The sequence below is a fragment of the Sinocyclocheilus grahami genome, unplaced genomic scaffold (assembly GCF_001515645.1).
Source record: "Sinocyclocheilus grahami isolate Dianchi unplaced genomic scaffold, SAMN03320097.WGS_v1.1 scaffold277.1, whole genome shotgun sequence".
NCBI classification, from domain to species: Eukaryota; Metazoa; Chordata; class Actinopteri; order Cypriniformes; family Cyprinidae; genus Sinocyclocheilus; species Sinocyclocheilus grahami.
In genome coordinates, this window is record NW_015505456.1 from 2,024,524 (window position 1) to 2,049,754 (window position 25,231).

Sequence of the window (25,231 nt, forward strand, 5' to 3'; positions counted from 1 at the left end):
AGAGCTGCACATTTCCACAGAATTTTTGAAGCATTTCTAAAAAGTTCATAATAACATGCCCTATTGTTAAATCCAATCATGTGCTTCTGTTAAGAGAAAGAAATGGCATACTGCATGGATACTAAAATAATCTATTGGATCTTGAAGTTACCGAAGTTCTTGGGTCTTGCGTATGAATGTTATAAATGCACAAAAAGGTAAGAATAACTAAAGGTGGACCACTGCATTTCAAGAATTCAAGAATCAATTATTCCACTTAAGCTACGATTATCAAACTCACATGTCTATTAAACCTGTTTATCTCAAGACATCATTCACTTTTTCATCCTTACTGATGACACTGATCAAGAATCCTGCTCAAAGGAGCCCAAAGCCACTGTTATTAGTTAAAGGGGTCATATGATGCGATTTAAATTTTTCCTTTCTCTTTGGAGTGTTACAAGCTCTTGGTGCGTAAAGAAGATCTGTAAAGTTGCAAAGACTAAAGTCTCAAATCCAAAGAGATATTCTTTATTAAAGTTAAGAGTCAACCACGCCTACCTAAAACGGCTCGTTCTAACACGCCCCCACATGTCTACGTCACGATGTGGGAAGATTTGCATAACGCCGCCCAAATGTTCACGCAAAGAAAGAAGGTGTAACTTTTATTCTCGCTGTAGTATTGTTGTTGCCGCCGCCATGTCGTGAAGGCGCTGTGTTTCATTGTGAAAGCGAAACTACTTTGTTTGGCCTTCCAAAAGAGGACGATTTCCGCTTCGTCATGCCTGGAGCTGATCCGTGCTGGTCGCTGAGGAAATACATCAACTTTGCGCTGTGGATCGCCGGATCGGCTTTCACCGTGGACGAAGCGGAGTCCAGACTGGGGTCGTCACATGTGGTTGCTCCTTCGTTGAATCCGCAGGCAGCACCGTTCTCAAGCCCGCCCGCCTCTGCTCACTCAAGCCGGCTTCCGCATAATAATAATAATAATAATTCATTACATTTATATAGCGCTTTTCTAGGCACTCAAAGCGCTTTACATTGTCAGGGGGTATCTCCTCATCCACCACCAGTGTGCATCATCCACCTGGATGATGCGACGGCAGCCATAGTGCGCCAGAACGCCCACCACACACCAGCTTACTGGTGGAGAGGAGACAGAGTGATGAAGCCAATCAGCGGATATGGGGATTGTTAGGAGGCCAATGGGCAAATTTGGCCAGGATGCCGAGGTCACACCTCTACTCTTTTCGAAAGACATCCTGGGATTTTTTTAATGACCACAGAGAGTCAGGACCTCGGTTTAACGCTGTCATCCGAAGGACGGTGCTTGTTGACAGTATAGTGTCCCCGTCACTATACTGGGGCGTTAGGACCCACACAGACCACAGGGTGAGCACCCACTGCTGGCCTCACTAACACTTACTAACTACTCTAGGCCGCGGCTCACTCTAGGTGTGTGACGCTTTTTCGTTGTGAAAGCGAAACTACTTTGTTTGGCCTTCCAAAAGAGGACATGACTAAAAATCAGTGGTTAAGTTGTATTTACAACACTGTTCCAGAACAGTTTAACCCAAATATTCAGATGTGTCCAGGGCATTTTATGGAGGACTGTTTCCTGATCCTGGGAGAGGAGACTACAATGCCGGCTGTTCTGACTAACAGTTTGTAAGTACGTTTTTTATATTGAAAGAATTTGCCACTGACGATTCAAACGCGAGCTTTTTGGGCAGTGTAGAGTAGCACTTGTTGTTTGTCATTTCGCCGATCACAAATTCAGACATGGTTTTATGTTACACTCCGGCCGGGACACGGCATCACAATATGATGAGGGGCGTAACATTTCTGTCACACGCTTGAGGTATTCGGCCAATCACAACGCACTGGATAGCTGGCCAATCAGAACACACCTCGCTTCTTCAGACCGATGAGCTTTGTAAAAATCGTTTCAGAAAGGCGGGGCATAGAGGAGAAACAATAATGTACAGTATGTGGAAAATAATGTTTTTTGAACCTTAAACCGCATAAACACATTTCATTACACCAAATAATGTTCTTTTTAGCAGCATCATATGACCCCTTTAAGAAAAAAAAGAATCAAGAATTCAAAAATGCTCCTCTGTAAACAAACGGAATCAGCACAAACAGCTGCATGTATGTCATGCACCAGAAGAGAATGAAACTGCTTTTGCCAACAGAAAGATGCGATTTGCAAACAATTTGCGATGTGCAAATAGCTCTGACCAGCACTGCGAAGTGACCCAGGTTAACCAGTGATTCATGCATTTAACTGAGAATGGAGCAGGAAACAGACTCAAGCTGTATGTGATGGTTGGTCTCTTGTAGGTAATCTCACAGTAATGTGTCTTGAAATGTAGCATAACTGGGAGAGCGCGTGTAATTTGATCCATTCAGCTATCAGATGATCGTTTTTCACATTTTCAGTATGTCGGTTATCAACATGCAGTGATACAGATCATATAAAGTCTGTGTGTTTATGTGTGGTCTCGTCCAATCAATTCTGTATCATACATTAGGTAGTGAATCATAATGTTAACTCTATATTTGTTATATTTTGCATTTTTCCTAAGCTAATGCCTGCTTAGGATGAATCGCTTTGTTGTATTGCTAAATGAAATAATAAAATATGCTAAATAAATAATTGTTTAAAAGTTTGGGGTCATCAAGATTTATTAATATTTTTTTTATTAACACTTATTAACATCTTACTTACAAAAGATTTCAATTCCATTATTAAATTAAATTCCATTATTACATTTCTATTCATCAAAAAAATCCTGAAAAAATATTTTCACAAATTTAGTAGCACAACCGTTTTCAACATAATAAATAAATAAATAAAATCACAGTTTTTATTGTATTTTTTGAATCCAAACTTTTGAATGGTACAATAAGCTAAATTTTGTTAATTTAAACTCCTGTGTCACACCCAGAATTGACAGCCCGCATAGTTTCCACAGTATTTCACCGGTAATTTTTGTAATCTTTGAAAAAATCTTTGTAATTATTTGTGAAATTTACTAGCAATTTAATTTAATTTCCTTAAATCATTTAACATTGTGCCATATTGATACATCATGGTAAATTCAAATAATACCATGGCACATGGTAAAATACTTTTTGGTACTTTTTTGTTAGTAATACATATAAATAATTAGTGCATCGCTCAAGTGTGACTCTCTAATCCAGTGGTTCTCAATGTTTTGGATTCCAAGGCCACCAATTTTCCACAATCAATAGAACTCAAGACTCTTTGTGATTTACTGGACAAGGATTTGTAAAAAAAAAAAAATATATATATAAATTTAAAAAATTTTTTTTTACCCACATATAATAATTAAAAAAATTATAAAATAAAACTATTTTAGAGCTTGGCACAACAAAAAAAAAAAAGTGTATTCATAAAATGTATAAACATGCCCATGAAGTTATAAGTTTTGATTTAATTTATGACTTTTCCAGGTCTAGAAATCATTCTTTTAAAATTCTTCAAATTTTTTTTATTGTTTTAGCTTATTTTTATGCTTGATTTGTCTTCTTTTAAATAGTTTCAAGTCATCTTGCCATTTACAAGTTTGCTGAGGCGTTCTTATGGGCCCCGGCCCCTTGGTTGAGAACAACTGCTCTAAACAGACTATAATAAACTTTCTCAAGCACTCCTGGAATTATGAAAAAATGTCTCTGTCAGCAGCTGTGGATTTGTGGTTATGCTCGGGGGAATACATAAAGAAACAAACAAAATTAATTACAAGAGGCGGCGAGTAAATAAGCTGCCACACCTTTAGTTCAATTACGAGTCGTTTGTTGGTTCTGAAGTGTCGTTAGTCATGACAGACAGCTCAGGCAGATGAGCCTCTTAAAGTAACAGTAGCTGCGTTATTTATTGTTCGTTGTGTAGAGTTTGTCACAAAAAGACGTGTGAGTCGACACGAGGGTCCCTCTCCATCTCGCTAATTAGATGCCGATCTGTCTTGCACACAAAAACAGACTCACAAACATACTGTAAATCAGCCACACAAACTCAAATCACATGCTTCATACCTGTCAAGGTTAAAAACAAACACGTTTCCAGATAAACACGCAGCATTCAGAGTCATTAACTACACACACACAAATGATTTGCCTTATTAGACATCCATGTCATAACCAAGGAAAGACGAAAGGCGTTAGATAAAACCTTCTCTTTCCTTCTCATGTCTTTCTGCGGCTTTTGCTTTTATATTTATCTGAATAGCATCTATGAGCTGGACCATGGGCACAACAACATGGGGACTTTGATGACAGATGACAGAGAAAGTGTCGGTCCCTCAAGACTCTAACGTGTTCTGATGAGTTTCCTTCAGGCAATAATTAAAGAAAGCCGAGGTAAACACATTCCCTCCAGTGCTGGAGACTAACTAACTAAAAGTAGCAATGCTGCTAACTTAAAAGAGAAGTTCTGTCATTATTTGCTCACTCTCATGTCATTCCAAACCTGTTTGTTGCTATTTTTTTCCCGTGGAAAACAGAAGTCGAATACATTTTTGAAGAATGCAACAAGCACAACAACTAACACAGCAATGTTGTGAAAGCATTTTTCCACATACACTACTTTTTAAAAGCTCACCAAGGCTACATTTATTTGATCCAAAATACAGTAAAAATAGTAGCATTGTGAAATAATATTAGAATTTAAAATAACTTGTTTTCTATTTGAATATATTTTAAAATCTAATTTATTCTTGTGATGCAAAGCTGAATTTTCCACATCATTACTCCAGTTCCACATGATCTAATATGCTGATTTGCTGCTCAAGAAACATTTCTTATTATTATCAATGTTGAAAACAGTTTGTTTAAAATATTTGTGGAAATTGTGATGCATTTTTTTTCAGGAGTATTAGATGAATAGAAAGTTCAAAAAACAGCATTTAAGACAGAGATATATGTCCTAAATGTCTTTAATGTCACTTAAAAAAAAAAAAATGTAATGCATCTTTGCTGAATAAAATATTACAAAAAAACTTTACTGAAAGCAAACATAAACAGTAGTTTGTCTTGATATGTATAAATAACATCTATATCCTTCATTATTTCTTCAAAAATGCCATTCTGAACTCAAAATATGCTACTGGTTACATGAACCTAAATAACAGCTCTATTGCTAATATAGCTGTAGGAAGGTATACTCTTAAGTGTTATTCAATCATGACAACTCTCGGAAGATTTTAGCACGGTGATGGATATGACAATGTTAATGTATTTGGTCTTGGCGGAATAGATCTGCTACGCTGCTGCTGCTGCTGCTGCTGAATTGCTGCTGCTGTTGGTTATTGCTGTAGTTGTAGATTATTGCTGCTGCTGCAAGCAAGTACAGGAATTTGCTACTGCTAATGCATACAGCGATACGGTGCCGTGAGTATTTAAGACATACTGCTGCTGCACAAATAGCATATAAAATAACCCTTAGCAGATCTATACAGGTGGAGCTGGGGAAGGTGGAGGGTTTCAGAGAAACTCTGAAAGCGTGCTGCAGGAATCTCTAGTGAATGCTAGCCAGCCATATAAATGCAAGGCAGTAAGCTCATTGGCTGCATATGCATCATGAACCAATCAGCTTGTGTCAAGTCGTTTAACTCTTTGAATATCATCAGTTACGTTAACAACCCATCAGCCTGCGCCATCTAGAGTTTCATGACTGAACTATATATTTATGACATTATTTGACATTAGTTATTTTTAAAGTTAGGACTTTGTCACGATGTAGTCACAATGAAGTCACAATTATGATATGTATTTTCACAATATTTCTAAACTTTTTTAGCTATGGTCTCTAAATTGGTGTATGATTTACTCTGAAACACTTTTCACTTAGAAATCGCTAGTAAATTTCACAAATATTTACAAAGAAATGGCTAGTAACACATTGAATTAAACATGAGACTGAAATACTTTGTATGTCTCCACATACAGTTCAACAAGTAATGATTCACTGATCCGAAAAGTCTCTTTTTCGGTTAAACGCTGCTTTTTTCAACTTTTTTATAACAATCATTTGTTGTATTTAGTGTAAATGCAACCTCTGTCCAGAATTGTTAAATGCTGTCATAATAGATTCCTAGATTCCTATAATCTAAAAGTTTATATTGTACACAGTGGAAAAAATGGTGTAGGATTTATTTTGAAACACTTGTTAGTAAATTTCACAAATTATTACAAAGAAATGGCAAGTAACACATTTAATTGTAGTATTTTCTTGTGAAGCATACTTATTTTCAGCTTTGAAAAATAATTTTTAAATCGTAGTGCAGCTAACTGCTTTTTAGATTAAAAAGTTCAGGTTTTTTTCTTCTGTAAACTAAAACACGCATCAGAGGGACTCGTCAAAGTCAAAGTCAAAGTCAAAGCAGAACTCGGCAGTCTGCATCCAACTGCTAGCGTTCGCCCACAGGGTTAGTGTTAATACAATCTGCATAATGCTAAAGCGTTTCGATTGATACTCACAAAGCTTTCCGGCCACAGAAGTCCCACGGAATTCACTCAAGCGCAAAAGTTGAAACAAAAAACGCCAATGTGAGATGACAGTAGCTGTAGCTGGAGATGCCAGGATTTTGAGCCCGGATTGCTCCCTGAAGTGGGCTTCAAGCAAAGTAGAGAAAAGCTGGCAAGCCCTTCTGCTGGGAGACTCGACTGATAGAAACCAAGAGAAATTACCCTGAAAACAACTCTGCGCACCTCCGGCGAGTCGCTATACTAACCTACACCACGGCAAACACCTCATATTAGCCATTAACGAGACCTCAAGTGAACAATACCTTCCAAATGTGTACGTTTTGCGGGTCTCAAACAAAGGTCACGTCAATCATCGCCTTATAAGAGCGTGGGCTGCAAAAGCCACATGACAAGTAGCTAGTAAACTGTCGTTATGCATGAAATCTAAGTGAAACAGAAGCTAATCTGATTAAACAGCATGAAGAGTGAAACAACAGTTCATGCTTTTCTCGTTCCTTGAACTAATTCTCCAGAATGGCATTCATCTTGACTCAAATAGCAAGCTGACGCCTTTTATTTCTTGCCCACAACAGACTTAACAGAGCCACGGGCTTGGGATTAATTCGGCCCATTGCTCAGAGTTTCTCATTTGCATAATGAAAGAGAAAATTAGCAAGGAGAAGAAGAGCGGGACCAAATGAAGCAATCTGGCAGTGTGAGTGAAATGGAAACGCGAGTGATTTGGATGTGGATTTCGCCCCCGTCATTCGCAGCTTCTACCTTCACAACAGGTGCCGTGGCGGATGCAGAGGCTCCTGAGCGCTTGGCGGCGAGGTCGTTGCTGGCCGACGTCACGGCGATGGTCACAGGGGTGGGAAGGAGGGACGGGATGACCGGGAGCGGGAGGAGTCCCGGACGGTTGTTGCCGTTGGCCACGGGCGGTGCTGAGGAGCAGGTGCTGTTGCCAACGCCATTGTGAAGGCCTCCGGCTCGCTCGCGACGGTCCCAGGGGCCTCGATAGTCTCTCTCAAAGCGGTGATGGTGTCGTGACATCACTTCCTCTTAGAGGATACGTAGCGCTGTCTGCAAGAGAGCACACAAAGAGAGCGATAGCATTGATTATACCCTGTCAAAACGCAGATAGAAATAGAATGCACCAAACAAATCGAGCTTCTTGGCAGGTCTGATGTGCAACACAACAAAACTCACTGCAGACATCTCAATATCTGCCAGACAGTAAAAAGTATTCATTTTAGACTGGCATCGCTTCAGCTGGGTGTAAAAATAACATTTAAGCTTTTAATACCGACAAACATGCTTGCGTATGATTGAGCACGGCTTCTTTTGGAGACTTCCCATGAGTGCAAGATGCGTCATCTTTGGTCATTTTTTAGACTGACCAAAGAAGTGCTTTCATTTTTAAATGCTTCTAAAAATAAATACAATTAATTAATTAATTAATTAATTACATTTACTTAAAATAAAAAACACATTCAAATTAAATAAATAATCTTTAACAAAATAAAAAACAAACAAATACATTAAATTAAATTAAATAAATATAACTACATTAAATAATAATAAAAAAAAAATTTAATCAGAATTATATAAAATAAAAATAATATATATATATATATATATGTGTGTGTGTCTATTTGTATATGTGTGTATGTGTGTATATATATATATTAGAATTTCATAAAAAAGAAACAAATATGTAAAAATGTACAAATATGTAAAAATGTAATGAATAAAACTACATAATAAAACGTTTTATTAAATGTATGAAAGCAGTTAGAATTAAACAAAAAAAAACAAATAAATACTTACATAAATGAACAAACTAATAATCTAAATAAATGAATTTGAATTAAATTAAATAAAACAGGCAAATAAAAAAAATAATATAAAATACATCATTTAAAACAGAAAACAAATAAAAAAAATTTTTTTAAATGAATTAAAATAAATTGATAAATAATGACACATTAAATAATAATTTAAAAAAATAATATTTAACTACATATATAATCAAAATTCAAAATACTTCCAGACATGGATTTTGATGTTAAAATATGAAAACAAAACAAATATAAATTTTTTATTGTTACAAACTATGCTATTTTAAAGAGTAATCTAATCCTAAACCATTTCAATATTTGTTCAATACTTCAAACTATTTTGTACGCAAATTATGACTATCACTCAGTTGGAGCATCATTTTCATTTTAAAAAGTATTTCCTGGTTTAAAAATAACACATGTGAGCCTTTCATAAATCAATGCATTTGCTTACAGAATTTTTGAGAAATGCACATGGCTTCTTTGTGATTTCACAAACATGATAAATAACCCATCTACTTATTATAATCCAGCCTCTGTCAGCTTTTATAAGAGGAAAAATTAGAAGATGAGTGTTTATTTACAAGACCCACAAGAAAAAAGTTTACAGGAAAACTTGCACTCTTCCAGATGGCTAAGAGATCTGTCCAACTATCCCGAGTTTGCCTAATGACCAAAATTGTACGGCTCCAAGGCCTCATGATTTTAACTCATCTAATCAGCAGTTTTACTGAGCTTTACTGCTGATAGCTGTGCAGGACACGCTACGAGAAAACAATAAAGCAGCAGCGGTTTGGCTTTAGCACTGCGTTAGCGCCTGCGCTAACCTCATTTTCCGTTATTTGCAGTGGCTTCTTTATCTTGTCATCGTTCTCCACTGACATCCAGATGTATTAACTCTGGAGACCTGAGGTTGGGAGCAGCATTATTAGTTTCTCTCTTTGTATGTGTGGGAACAGATTAAGCTGTTAGTAAAATAAGCCACGTTTGGCCGTTCTGCTGTTCTGCAACAAATTCAGGATTTATTGCGCTTTGGCTAGCTGTTTTATATTGGAGTCAGCTAAACAAGACAGCAGTGTGGAATGAGCTTTACTAGAACTGATGTTCAGTATTGTGGCTTTCAACCAAAAAGAGTAAACAGTATGTGCTAGAAATAATCATGACATACATAGGCTTCTCTTAATATAAGCTCATTCATATCGAAAGGAGTCATAAGGAAATTAATAATATTGAGGCAGAAAGAATGAATAAACTTTGCTTAAAAAGAATTATAAACAAAACAAATCTCATAAAATATTCACTAGTCACTAATTTGCTTTAGCTGTCAATGCCACTCTATTCTTCATGTTAGGCCATGTCTGCATATTTCCCATAATTCAACAGCTGTAAGGCACTGCAGATAAAGCATTATGACAGAATAACTCAGTCTAGTCTGGTGACAGAGAGAAGCCCTGCGTGACTGCATTTCAACAACAAATGAGATCTTCAATCCATCCCTTGTAATCACGCTAAACTAAATCACACACATAGACGCACACACACACACACGCAGAGTACAGTACCCGCTAATGACACCATAATTGCATTGCACGTTAAAAGCACCGCATTAATTATTCATGGCTTGTAACAGATTGACACATTTATATACTGTAGACGCCTCTGACGCTGTAGATTCACAATAGACAAACATGGATCTTATATATTCTCTACATGCAATGCACTGAAAAACAGAACAGAAAAACGACTGTTAGCTTTAGCTTTGAATCACTGCAAATGTTGGGAGCTGAGATGTCATTTCTGAGGTGAAGTGCATTGCTGATGGAGACATTTAACAAAGGTATCTTAGCCAATTTAGCCATTTTAAATGTTTTCCTGGATCTCTTTTATTCATGAAATGTAAATCTGCTGGGCTACAGCAGGTCTATAGGAAGTAAATATTTAAACACATGTAAACACATGTAGATGAGGGCAAATTAATCCCAGTTAAAGGAACACTCGACTATTTTCCAACTCCCCTAGAGTTAAACAGTTGACTTTTACCGTTTTCGAATCCATTCAGCCTGAATATTCGTTTATTAAAATGACGTTTAATGAGAAAGACGTTTTTTTAAATAAAACATTATTTGTGTTACCATTTCCGAACAGTCTTATCACAACAAGCTTATAAATTATATCCTGGTTTTTTTTCATTAAAAAAAAAAATTTACATAAAAAAAGAATTTAAGGCAGAGCGCAGCGCGAATTAAAAAAAAAAATGGCTGTAAGGCACGTACAGTACATACTGTATACACTCGAGTCAGCATCGTGTTTGCATTGTTTCACATGTTCTTGTTGAAAAAAAAACAACAAAATAAACCAACAATGTACATGATCGGATGAAAGTTGGCTCCTTATGCCGTGTGTAAACCAATGCGTTTTTAGCCAGCTGAAAAGGCACGCGCTCTTCTGAAAATGCCTTGCTGTGAACACTTACGAGCGCTACGGAGGCGCTTTGGTTGCTGTGATACAGAATAGCCGCTGAAGTAATGTGGCAGATGCATCACAAATGAAATGTTACATGCATTATTTTTAAAATAATGCATGCAACATTTCATATATCAATATTAACATCTCCATTGTTGTTCGGTCGAAGTACAATCTGACAGTTGGACAGTGCGTTATTTGCCTCGCCCCTCCACCACTGTGATTGGACGGCTGACTGAAAACTGACAGTGATGAGCGGTGCGCTTTGCCCAAAGTTAAACATTTATCAGTGCTTTGTTGTGCTGTTGGCATCTTAAAAAACGCGGCATTCCCATTGAAAACTATTTTGAAGGCCAATTATTCATCAAAACTTTTAATTTAAAAGAACAGTACTAAAAGAATTGTTAATTGAACTGGGAGGAACCTGGAATCATTATAGGAATCGGAACTGTAACTGGAAAAAAACAAAAAAAACAATTCTCATACTAAATACAGTAAGAGCAAGACTGAGAATGAGAAAGTGAGACAGATAACGAGAGTCAGACAGAGTGACGGAGATAATATAAGAGTGAGACAGGCACTGAGAGACTGAAAGCGGCATGAGAGAGTAAGACAGTTAATCAGGCAGTAAGAGAGTGAGACAGACAGACAGACAGACGGGCCGAACCTCAACACTTGACACTCCGGCTCTGTCAGTGCTGCTCCTGTCATCTGATGTCTCTCTCTTTCTCTTTCTCAGATGCTGGATGATTGTGAAAGGGAAGCACAGGGCACTATAGTTTTTTAGGAAAAGAAACCCTTGAAACCGCTCCCTTCAAAGCACCGAATCCTGATATGATATGAGCCGATGGTGTTCTTCAACAGACTCATGCTACTGAAGCACTTGGTGAGTCCTGTGCTTTGTGTTCCCCGCAAGCCAAAACCCCAAACAATAGGTACACATTAAAAAATCCAGCAAAAGATTTACTGATACACACTGACACACACACACACACGCAAAAGCTTGTGATTCACTACTGCCAGCTACGCCAGGACAACACAAGGCACCGTGAGTGAATCTGAAATAATCGCAGAGCCTGTCGGTACAGAAACAGCCAGGGGGCGGCTGATGAAGACTATCTTTAATTCCTCGTCTCACGCTGAGGTAAGCCGTACTCTTTGGAGAGAGAGAAAGAAAGCAAAAGAGAGAAAAATCCACCTGTAAAATAGAGGTGCAGGCAATTCTGATCATACACACTGCACCTCTGACAGCCCCGCGATTCACTCCGTGCGGCTATTTTTAGAAGAACTTCGAAAGGCCACAGAGCAGGAGCAACTTAATTGAAGCGTGAGAGGAAAAATAAACTATGCGGTACAATACAAAAAGAGAAAAAGAACGAGAGGGAGGGAGGAAGGGGCAAACACAGCAATATAAAGCCCAACATCACCTGCCTGCCTTTATTTATGAACACTACGGCTGTCAAATTAATGCATTAATTAGCGTATGTGGGATTCATTAATGCAATGTATCATGCTCTCTCGATTCAGGTAAATTCCATAATTTCGAGTTTTCAGAATATTAAAAGCAATTTCAATGTTGAAGTAAATTACTCAACTTTATTCAAATGATCTGTTGCAAATGCTGGACGGCAGCCAAGTTTTAGGCTTCAAAATGTGAGTTTCTGATGATTTAGTGCTTTTATGACATTTTTTCATATTATATTTAAATTAGATTTTATTTTTAAGTTAAGACATTTTTGTGTTTAGACTGTGACTGAACCAGCAAGTTATTTATATATATTTTATGCATTTATTTATTAACATCATATGCCATATGTGTATTCATATAATAATACATTATATTGTGGTCAGTTTGTTTCTAAATGTTTGGGGTCAATATTTTATTAAATTTTTTAAAGAAATTAATATTTTCATTCAGCAAGGACGCATTAAACTGATCAAAAGCGACAGTAAAGACATTTATAATGTTGCAAAATATTTTATTTTGAATACATTTTTGAACTTTCTTTTATACATATCATGGTTTCCACAAAAATATTAAGCAGCACAAACTGAATAACATCAACATTAATAATAACAATAAGAAGAAATGCTTCTTGAGCAGCAAATCAGCATATTAGAATGATTTATGAAGGATCATGTGACACTGAAGACTGGAGTAATGATGCTGAAAATTCAGCTTTGCATCACAGGAATAAATGACATTTTAATATATATTAAAATAGAAAACAATTATTTAAAATTGTAATAATATTTCACAATATTACAGATTTTACTGTATTTTTAACAAATAAATGCAGCCTTGGTCAGCATAAAAGGCTTTTTCCAGCACATAATTATGATTAATTCATTGGCATAAGAAAATGTATTCAATTTTTAATTGACAGACAGGCCTAAAAAAAACATTGTCACTCAAACAGAAGTGATATTTGCACTAGGGCACAGGTAGACAGACGGTCACAGCTTTTACATCCCCTTTGGATTGATTCGCACACACATTCATGACCCGACGGGGTCATTTTAATCAAAATAACACCAGACTCTTTAAAGAGCCCTATTACGGGTTGTTAGGAGTGCAATAAATTTGATTGACTTCCTGTCAAGCAACATCCCACTTCCAAACAGTGAAAGACAGGAAGAATGGCCTAGTTTAAACCTGCATCATCTTCTGTGAGCCGTACTGGTGCTGGTTACTCACTGTCTGTAAACAACTAAACGAACCAAAGTGATGTTTGACAGACACACTAACACGCACCAGGATCAGCGGCCTGAAAATCATCAAATTCTGACATTGACTGAATGTGCAAACGAGGACAGTCTGCATCAGTATTGAACGTGTAGATATTCAGTTCCTCCCAAGGCACAGGGGACAGCTGCCTTTCAGAGATTATCCTATATGGAAAAATAAACTGCATTATAAAACTGATAGTTCCGGCTGTAAAATGCGATTGGATGAGCCACGTGAGAGGACGGCGGAAAATAGTGCATATACACACACCTTTGAGTGCACATCAGTTCTGTATTGATTCTATACTCATGTGGCTCAAGTTACTGGTTGAAGAATGGTTTAGTGTGATTTTTATGATTAATACATTTATTTATTGGTGCCTTTTAACATACTTGCTGTGCAATACAATGACTCGCCATCATGTTGTTTTGCGCTGCCTCAGACAAATCTATTAAGAATATACTTACTACTTTTTAGTGAGTATGAATCACCATTTTGCAAAACATCTAAACTTAAAAAAGCAAATCATACAGGTTTGGAATGACATGAGGGTGGACTATGACTAAGTTGTAATACTCTACTGAGTTCATGCCAGCATTGGATCTTGCTTAATTTTCTATTTGGTCTAAAATCTGAGCAAAAGATCTGTATCACCCTCCCAAGAATTCTTGTTTTGTTGTGTTTTTTTTTTGCTAATGATGCAAAATGCTGTGTTTCCAAAGGACTCAGGCAGAAGGGTATGCATCGGTTATTGGAACACATCAAGACAAAATGAGTTGTGCATTTTGAAATCTCTGCAAATGGCACTCATTAATATTTATAAATCTCACTGAAATAAATAAATAAAAACACTGTAGATGCAAGAATAAAGAAAAAAAATCAAACAAATGTAGGCACAGTTTGTAAAAAAAAAAAAAAAAAAGCCCTCCTATTTCTCTCATTTTGCTTGAGAAAACAAAAACAAAAAGAAACTCACAACATTATCAATAAAAGTCAAGAATTATGCAGACGTGTTCCAACAGGCGAATGCAAACTCTAAATTCTACTTATTTCAAGGAAAGATCTGCAAACAGCAGTCAAAGAGATCAAACTCTCTCCCCATGGTAAGAATCTGTCATCACCTCCCACTCTCATCAGAATACAGTCAGAGACAATGTAAAGAAAACAAACACGTATGCAGACTTCTGCATGCTTTAAAGAGACATTCATTTTTAATAGAAGTATAGCGAGAAAAAAATTAAATAAATAAAAATAAACAAAAACGCTTCAGATTAGTGAGACAAGTTTCAGTAGCAATATAGTAGAGGCAGAATGAATTTAATTTCAATTAGATATTATTCATTTATTATTAATTTAGTAAAAAATTATGATTTTAATTGTTATTAATAATTTAATATATCATAATAAATTGTATATATTTACAAATACACACACACACACATATATATAATTTATTTATCATTTTTATTTTATTTATTTATTCATTCTGTTTTATTTATTTACTCATTCATTTATTCACTTATTTATTTTTTGCAATGTAAAGCTTTTTTTATCCATGCCAATATGATTTCTGAGTCGTGAATCTTGATATTCGAGAGAAGGGGGAGGGTTGGGGGGAAACAAAGCATTATTCTTCTCTTCTAAATAGCTTAATTGTCACTTCAAGGCAAACATTTGCTCTGCATTGAGACAAATCTTTCATGAGTGACAACAAAAGAGTCTCTGGCCACTGGAGCCGCCCAACTGGTAGATCCAGCGGCATAGAAAAAATACCTTTATGCTTTCAGGTTCCCAAATTACGTTTGATCTTACTGCCAGAGTGGTATGTTACAGAGCTAATGACTGCAGCAACCAAATCCTTGAAAAATCTGATAAATGTGCTCTAACATGTAAAACTATGTGCTGTAACATGTCCGTGTGGCGTAACAGACTAGACCGAGAGTCAATTCATAGCTCAGTCGGTCAAATCACACTGGATATGGCTGTCTGTTTCAGTTAATTGGGCAGAAACACACTGCTCTGTAAAACCGAATCCCAGTGCTGGAAATCACTAACTAAACCAAATGTGAACTACATTTTCTAAGCACTACATTTACTATATGCCATTTTTAAAGCAACACTAGTGACAAGCTATTTTTAAACAGCAGTGTATATATATATATATTATAAATATACAATTTATAAAATGTTATAAAAATATATAAAAGAAAAAGAAAAAAATTTCATGAAACTGACCAAAATATATATCTATAATTATTTAAATCATTCATGCACCAATTAATCATGCACAAAAAGACCATGCATTATGAAGTATTCTGATCTCATGTTGACTTAAAATGACGAGCTTGTCACTCGGCTAGCTACAGCTTCAAAGTAGCCTCCCCAACACAGCCGCACTCTCACAAACACACAGACGAACAGCAAAAGCTCAGTGCTTCCATTCAGCGCTTAATATCTCTATGAGCACACAGGCTTTTGAGTGCTGTATAGGCAGGGAGGACAAAGCTCCGATTAATTGCCTGGGAGATTCTCCAGCCAAGCCACTGTACCAAAAAATAGCAGCCATTGTGATGTAAAAAGTGAAGAGACGCAGAAAAAACTGTACTCTTCAATGTATGAAAAGGCCCAGCTGGTAGAATATTTTCTGTCATATGAGCAGAGGAGACTTGAATATGACTTGACAGAGTAAGCGAGAGAGTCGGAGTGTGTGTGTGCGTCTGAATGAATGCATGCAGGCTATTTAGCCCCACTCTGAGTTCCTAATGCATCCTGGGATATATTATGTGGTACATTTTGAAGGCTGTGTAATTAAATGAACACATGAACAGAGGAAGATGGGCATTATGAAGTGAACCGTAGCTCTCTGCGGTGGTAAATGGGAGGTGAGAGAGAAAAACAGAGCTTTATTTTAGGAGCACGTCTGCTTTCCCACAGGCCTCGCTCTCGGCCTGCAGCTGTGCACCAACGGCACACACCACATGAGCCCATGTGGCTGAAACCAGGTGACAGTTATAAAAGAGAGCAATGGAGAGTAATGCACAGATAAGGAAGGGGAAGAAAGTTTGGGAGAAGCTCTAGAAATGCCAAGGTCCCAGGGAACACACATACTGATAAAATATATACAGAACCTTGAATACACCGCAAGTCAGTCTGGATAAAAGCATCTGCCAAATGCATACACTTAAAAATAATGCAAGCACTGATAAGGCAGAACCCTTGCACCAGTTCACCTGGAAACAATTTAATTCAATGGGCTTATACAATAAGCATTTTTGAAGAAGAACTAAACAATGGATGTGCTAAGTTAGTGATATCAAATCTAGATATTCTAGACTGACTGACAGACAGACAATAAACAAACAAACAAATAGAAATGCCACTAATGGCACATCAATCAATCAATCAATCAATCAATCTACAACAACATAAACAATAACTAACGAAATAAATAAATACCACTAATGGCTCATTAAGCAATAAATAAGTAAATACATTTTTTAAAGATATATGTACATATTTAATAAATAAATGAACAACAACAATATACTAATAATAATAAATGCTAATGGGAAATAAATTAATAATGCCACTTATGGCATATATACACACACACACACACACATTAGACACAAACATACATTCATTCATATGTAAACATTTAATAAATCATCATCATCAACAGCAACCAACCAACAAACAAATAAACAAATATATGGTCACTAAACATGTCAGTCAGATGATCTAAGCCAGAACTAGTCAAATGTCGACTCCTCTAGGAAAATAACTACAGTGTGATTCCTATGAAAGCCTAATTTGCTAAAGTAAACTGCTAACAATGTCATAAAATGTGTTTCATCTTTGCATATTATCATTCTGTGTGCTACACTTTATACGCAAAACCAAAAACATGAGCAAAAAGTACAGCAATCGAACTGTGGAAAAAACCTGCAAGAAATCCAACTCTGTTTCAGACAAAACAACCAAACCACTTGTGAAAACACCCTAAAGAACTCTATACCTTCTCCACAACGGCCTACACTCTAAAAAATGCTGGGTTAAATACAACCCAGTGCTGGGTAAAATAGGGACAAACCCAGCAATTGGATTGTTTTGACCCAGTGGTTGGGTTACTACCCAGAAGGTTGGGTTAAACATTTAACCCAACCGCTGGGTCAAAACAACCCAATTGCTGGGTTTGTCCCTATTTTACCCAGCACTGGGTTGTATTTAACCCAGCATTTTTTAGAGTGTACAAGACTTCAACCAGGCCAAAACTGTGCACAATTACAGCAGAGAGCAGGGTAGATGGGGAATATGTCTGGAAAAATAGCAGAAAAGCAACATCATATCTCAACAAAATCCAAAAAGACAGATGCTGCCGCAGAGCAGTACTTTTGTCAGATAGCAGCTTGAGTCCCGACGCGGAGCAGAGCACATCCTCATACAAATTGGGTGTAGCCACATCCATGCAAACAGTCTGGCCCAATCTCATGTCAAATCTCATGGGGTTGCAATGAATCAAACCCGCAGTACCTCCTCAGCAAAATACGAGATCAGCCGTAACACGCGAGGGGGCAAAAATCCCATTACAAAGGTCGGAAACATCACTCTTGCCTGGCGTCAGTCCATTTATAGGCCAAATGGTTCCTTTCTGAAATTAAAATCCGTCGCTTTGAATCATGAATCACATTCTGTTCTGCCCACTTATTATTCACTCTAGAATGCAAATTAGACTTTTTCCACTAGGTCTCAAACCAATAATTCACAGAAAAAACTAACTAATTCGGTAGCGGGGCAGTAAGTCTGGGAGTAGTATGATGGCCCTGTGTGAACTTATAAATAAACTACTCACCAGCTACTTGATTTACTATCCGAGATGATGTTCATATCCTTTCCCCTTTCAATTGCATTTAGGATTGTGGATTTATTTTGCATAATTTAGGCTCTGTCCTAAATAGCACCCTAAGCCCTAGTAACCTTCCTCCGACTCAACACTTTAGTGATGTAATGCTTTGAAAGTCAGGTAGAAGCATGTATCAAGGGAGCATAGCAGCCAAAAGTTAGCAAACACCCTTCAGAAACCTAAAATGACAAATGGGACACCATATGGTCTTGTGCACTTCACAGGGACGTGAACATAGTGGCCATTGTGAGTTTGCAATGTCACAAGTGTACATGAAGGGTGCCATTTGGGACCAGGGGCGAGGCCAGAAATGTTTAAGTGGGCGGGCCTACACAAAACAGGGTGGGCAAAGTGTAGCGAATGAAAACTGCATAGCATTGATTAACATTAATGTTAATTTCAAAATTTACCAATACATTACTACAATTTTACTGAGCTAACCTGATTTATTTGTACCTGAGCTAACACAAATAACAATGAACAGTTGTATTTTTATTAACTAACGTTAACAAAGATTAATAAATACTGTAACAATTGTATTGTTCATCATTAATGTTAGTTAACTAAAGGAAGTCTAAGACAACGGGGCTTCGCAGATATGATCTCATAATTAAGTGCCTCTGTCAGTTCGTGTTCAAAGGAGAGTAAACATTGAGGACCGTAGAAATGTGCATTGTGGGTGAACTAACACAAACTGACGAATCATCATTTTGACAAACATATGGTATGCGCCTATAGGAAGAGGGAAAACTAAGAAACTGCCTGTAATTGACCATGAAAACTTGCGTTAAATTTTTTGAAACTAAATATATAAAGTGACAGAGAAATAAGACATTTATTATTATTATTATTGTTTAATAACTTACATCCATTTGGAAAATTACCAAATTCTCATTGGGTGGGCCACAGTTGAAAGTGCCCGTAGCTTCGCCACTGTTTGGGAAAGGGCCATTCCAACCAGAGCTTCATGTTCTCGAGACTCTTCTGGAATCAGAATTGAATTGAGAATAGATTTTAAATTCCAATTCAGTTTCTGAATTTGAATTGGTGTAGCAGGACGCAATTGCAATGGAAATAAGTTGAAACTGTATTTTAATATAAAAAAGCACAATTTATCAATATAGATCTGAATGATGACTTGACAAATTCTTCTTAGAAAGTATTGCTCATTTCGTTAACGAAAACTACAACAAAAAATTTTCGTTGACAAGCTTTTTTCTTACGACTAAAACGAGAATGTGGCAAGACAACAATAAGGTCAAAACTATGTCTATATCAACATGCAATGTCGTTGATGATAAAAGACAAGACTAAAATGTAGATTAAAAAATAAAAACTTTACTAAAATCTCTTTTTATTTTCATCAACAACAAAAAAAAAAGAGACAAAATATTGTGGAATGCTGTACACGCCTCTACTACGTGAGTTTTCATGCGTGCGGTTGCCAAATATCAAGAGTTCAAATCCCCAAAACAGAGCTTCTCTGTTAAAAGGATAAATTTTCTGTCCGGTGTTTCTCTTATTTTTTGCAATCCGACAACCATGCGCACACGTTCACTCTTCATGAGTAACGAGTAAGCTGGAGTTCAGCGATCTCTATGTGAGATGTTCGGCTTAAATAAAAGTGTCATTCAGCCAGTCTGTGTTCGGTCATCTCGACTATTTTGTTTGCGATTGTGGTTGTTGAATAAATGCACTTACTCAACCATTGTTGTTTTAATAGAGAAACATTACTGCAATTTGGAATTACAATTAGGAATTTCATTGTTATAATATTTTTTGTTTGTTTTACCAGTTTTCATAATGTAGACAGAGAGTGCATAAGTCTTTGATATTAATTTATATAATAAATAGCCTATAATAAATCAGTACACTAGATGAGGTAAAATAAACCTTGTGTACGAGTTCACATTCTATTGATTTGTGCTTATTTGAAAAAATGTTTTTATCAGTTTTTATCAATTTTACCATTATACAGCATGACGAAAATGTGACTAAAATTCCGTTGTCTAAAACTTGACTAAAAAAAAATGGACAAGGTTGACTAAATATGATAACTAAAACATTCGACACATGACTAAGACTAAGACTAATTTAAAAGACCAAGACTAAGACTGAATTCAAAAATGGCTGACAAAATTAACACTATTAGAAAGTTAGAAAGACTTCGAAGTTTGAAGATTCAAGCAGACAAAATGATAGATAGAATTAAACAGCAAAAGAAAGATAAATAGAACAACAGAACAATAAAAAGAACGACAGACATGAAGACAGAATGATAAACAGAACAACAAACAGATTGAGAGACAAATACAAAGAACAACAGACAGACAGAAAGAATGATAGAATGATGGATAGAAAGAACAACAGACAGAACCAACAATAGAAAGAATGACAGAGAGATGGGCAGAATGAATGAACAAAAGAACTACAGAGAGATAGATATAACAGAATGACAGACAGAATGATCGAGCAGACATAAAGAACAAGAGACAGACAGAGCAGTCAGAAACAAAATGACATTCAGAATAAACAAACAAAAGAAAAAGAAAAACACAGAAAGAACAACAGAGAAAGACAGAATAAACAAACAAAAGAACAGAAAGACAGATAGAACAACAGACAAACAGAAAGAACGAAAGACAGACAGAAAGAAGAACAGGAAAAAAAGAATGACAGACAAACAGAAAAAACAACAGACAGAATGAACAAAGGAACGACAGAAAGAACGAGAGACAGAATGAAAGATAGAACCACAGACAGCCAAAAAGAACAACAGACAGAAAGAAAGAACAACACAGACTATCAGAAAGAACGATAGACAGACAGACAGATAGAATGAATGAACAAAGGAACGACAGAGAGAAACAGAAAGAATGACGGACAGAACAATATCAGGGCTCGCAAAATCGCTAGTCCGATGTCCCGGGGTTATTGTGTTTTCCAGTCGGGCTACCAAAATGTGTTCCTTAAAAATTCATAAAGTTAGGTGTATCAAACTTAAGGCCATAAAAAGTTTTAAATACGTTAAATGGTATAAGAAATGTAAATGAGGAAGAAGTTAATGTGCCTTCTAAAAATCTAAACAATTAAGTTCATTTATTGTTTTCAATTAACAATTTATATGCTTGATTTATCCCTTTTCATAAAAATGATGGCTGAAATGCTGTTGTATAAGATTTTTAAGATAAGATCTGAACTGTAAATCATGTAATTTCATGGCTCAGTACTGTATGTTACCACAGAAATTGTCCAAGCCCACTCATACTGTGTTCTAGGGCTGTCAAAATAGCTGAAAAACTAAATTCGAACAAAGGAACGACAGAAAGAACGAGAGACAGAATGAAAGATAGAACCACAGACAGCCAAAAAGAACAACAGACAGAAAGAAAGAACAACACAGACTATCAGAAAGAACGATAGACAGACAGACAGATAGAATGAATGAACAAAGGAACGACAGAGAGAAACAGAAAGAATGATGGACAGAACAATATCAGGGCTCGCAAAATCGCTAGTCCGATGTCCCGGGGTTATTGTGTTTTCCAGTCGGGCTACCAAAATGTGTTCCTTAAAAATTCATAAAGTTAGTTGTATCAAACTTAAGGCCATAAAAAGTTTTAAATACGTTAAATGGTATAAGAAATGTAAATGAGGAAGAAGTTAATGTGCCTTCTAAAAATCTAAACAATTAAGTTCATTTATTGTTTTCAATTAACAATTTATATGCTTGATTTATCCCTTTTCATAAAAATGATGGCTGAAATGCTGTTGTATAAGATTTTTAAGATAAGATCTGAACTGTAAATCATGTAATTTCATGGCTCAGTACTGTATGTTACCACAGAAATTGTCCAAGCCCACTCATACTGTGTTCTAGGGCTGTCAAAATAGCTGAAAAACTAAATTCGAATTTTTTACTTAAATATGATCAAAATTCAAACTATATTCAAATTTAAAATGACCGAAATCACACATAGTATATTTTTCATTTAAAAACACGAGTTGCAGTGGGATGGGGAAAAAACCCGCCATAAAGTCTCGAGGTATGTTTTTTCAAAGTTGAACTTGCATTCATTTTACATGGCTTTCTAAACATGCGGCTCCTTTGTGCGAGATGCTAGTGCAATGGTAATAGACGTCCCTCTAGAAAATGCGCAAAATATGCATTCTATGTGAATGGCTTGGTTTCAGTTTTGACGTAAACAAGATCTCCGCATTGATGTTCTCTTTTCCCGTGATATTTGTAATTAACAATGCAGCAGCGCTGCATCTAGTGGCTTCAACTAGATAGGTTAACAAAAACATTAAAATGCAATGACACTTATATCGTCATCTCATCTCGTGTGCCACTGATAAGGCTGCCTGCCTCCTTAACGCACACCTACAATTCGAATGCAAAGTTTTTGCATTCAAATGTGGATTTTTATTTTCAATTCGACGAATATTCGAAATTTGAAACAAAAATTGACAGCCCTACTGTGTTCATTTTACTTGTGCAGCTCTTAAAATGGGTCATAAATTGCCTTACATTTATTTTTAATAATTCTGCAGATACCCTGTAAATAGTGAAATAGTAGTCCTTCCTTCATATTTGTTGATATTTGTGTATTGAAAATATTTTTGATTGACATTTGAACTCCTATCTGATTTTCTATATATATATATATATATATATATATATTATTTAAAAAAAAAATTTTTTGGGGGCTAGTTAAATTGATTTTCGGGCTACCAAAATTTTAAGAGTACCTGCCCGAAGGGCTACCAGGGATTTTGAAATTTTGCGAGCCCTGAATATATAGGACAACGTAAAAAACAACAGAACAACAGACAAAGATAGATCATTTAGAAAGACAGATAGAAAGAACGATAGAGACAGTAAAATGACAGACTTAATTTCTCTTACTTCTCATACTTAAGTGCATTACCTGAGATGAATTCCAGTTCAGTAAATTCCTTTTCCTGTCATTTCAATTCATAATTCCATTTAATTTCCTGTGGATGTGGCTAATTCACTTCAAATTCACACTAATGAACCGAAAGGAATCCAGTTCTTCAATTGTGAATTTAGCCCAACCTTGCAGTCTAGAAAACACTTTATTAAAGTGTTTATTAAAGTGGTGTTAAACACTTTAACACCACTTTATCTACTCCAGCGACGCCTCATAACGCCGTTAAACCTTCAGTCCCACTCATGACCTGCAAATCTTTCCGGAAAGCAGCTGGATTTCAATGGATGAAACTCAATATTTTGTCCACCGTTCATGGTAAATATTTATGAAGGCAGAAAACACCAGTGATAATGTCCAAGCATAACAAATGTGTGGAGGGTCTGATTTCAAAGTCTCCCAAACTATGTTGTCTGCCTCTCCTGTCAATTCTGTGGTTGAAAGGATAATTGATGTCCCGACGGTATTGCGTGGTCATAAATAAAAGAAGGCAGAGGCTGGAATGGTATTAAATATGGCTCAAAGTGAATATGAAATCAGTGCTAACAGAGGCTAGAAACTCTGGACTCTACGCTGGCCTTTCAACCTCCTCATCCCCCACAAACACTACCCAGCATGCAAAGCAGCCCGAACGACATGTCACCTCCCTCAGCAAGGGCACCGGCGGCGATCTACACGAGAGTCAAATTCATCATACGCAGCAGTGTTTAAAAATAAAAAGCTGTTAAATGGGGGAAACTTTACACCTTTTATGAGGAACTGATTTATCGGTGCGAGAGCTGTGAGAGTTTGCTGGCGCTCCCTGTCGTGACGGTATCCCCACGACCCAGAATGCCGGTGGTCTTTGCACGTTTACGTGTTACAGCGCTCTTTCGCAGCGGCGCCTGAAGCAGGCCGCATTTGATAGCGAACGATAAATTAGCCAACTGTAAAAGCTCAGTTGCAGGAGACGGGTGTAAAATACAGACGCCAAAGCTCTTTCTCCCTCAAGCCTCTCAAGGTTTTATTCAGTCCAGTGGAAAATTTGTCAAAGAGCGAGCTATTTTTATGAGGTCTAATGGATCTTCGGTGAGAGCACATTTAACATGAGGTGGTGATTATGAACAAAACACCCAAACAATGTCACCCATTTTATCAGAGTGAATTGTGCAACCAATACAATGAACTGGCCTTACTGTTCTTTCAGTGACCATATGAAATTTTGCACATAATACAAATATGCTGTGTAAAAGTCGTCGAAAGGTTGTTATAGATCAAGCTGAATATATTATGTATTTAAAAAAAGTCAAAATCCTTCCTGTCAGCATATTATTGTAAGCTGCATTTTTGTCTCGATTTTCATTAAACATTCTTTAATCGTTCTTAAAACAAGAAAACAATGTTTTCTTAATGTACTTAATAAATTTAAGACAAATTTAAAGGCATAGTTCATCCAAAAATGAAAATTTGATGTTTATCTCCTTACCCCCAGGGCATCCAAGATGTAGGTGACTTTGTTTCTTCAGTAGAACACATATGATGATTTTTAACTTTAACCATTGCAGTCTGTCAGTCTTATAATGCATGGCAATAGTAACAATCTATGAGAGTACAAAAAAACATGCACAGACAAATCCAAATTAAACCCTGCGGCTCGTGACGACACATTGATGTCCTAAGACACAAAACGATCGTTTTGTGCCAGAAACCGAACAGTATTTATGTAATTTTTTACTATCTTTGGGCGCGCGCAAGGCATCCGGTGCGTGAGGTGTGTACGCACTCTGGCGTAGTTTACGTTAATGGCTGTGTTGATATCCAGCTGAAGAGCAATCAACCATAACTTCAGGCGAGCAGGCTCAGAAGTTGGGAATACGTGGAAAGTCACCACTCC

The 25,231-nt window shown here is 36.6% G+C and overlaps 1 protein-coding gene across 1 annotated transcript in view; it reads right to left on the reverse strand.

The window, feature by feature from the left end:
• The window catches only part of LOC107600110 (kelch-like protein 29), a 273,806-nt gene that overhangs the window by 166,414 nt on the left and 82,161 nt on the right, over positions 1–25,231 (reverse strand). Inside the window, exon 3 of the mRNA XM_016291900.1 lies at positions 7,252–7,554. Within this exon, the coding sequence (XP_016147386.1) occupies positions 7,252–7,524 (273 nt within the window). The 5' untranslated portion in view covers positions 7,525–7,554. The remainder of the gene's footprint in view (positions 1–7,251; positions 7,555–25,231) is intronic.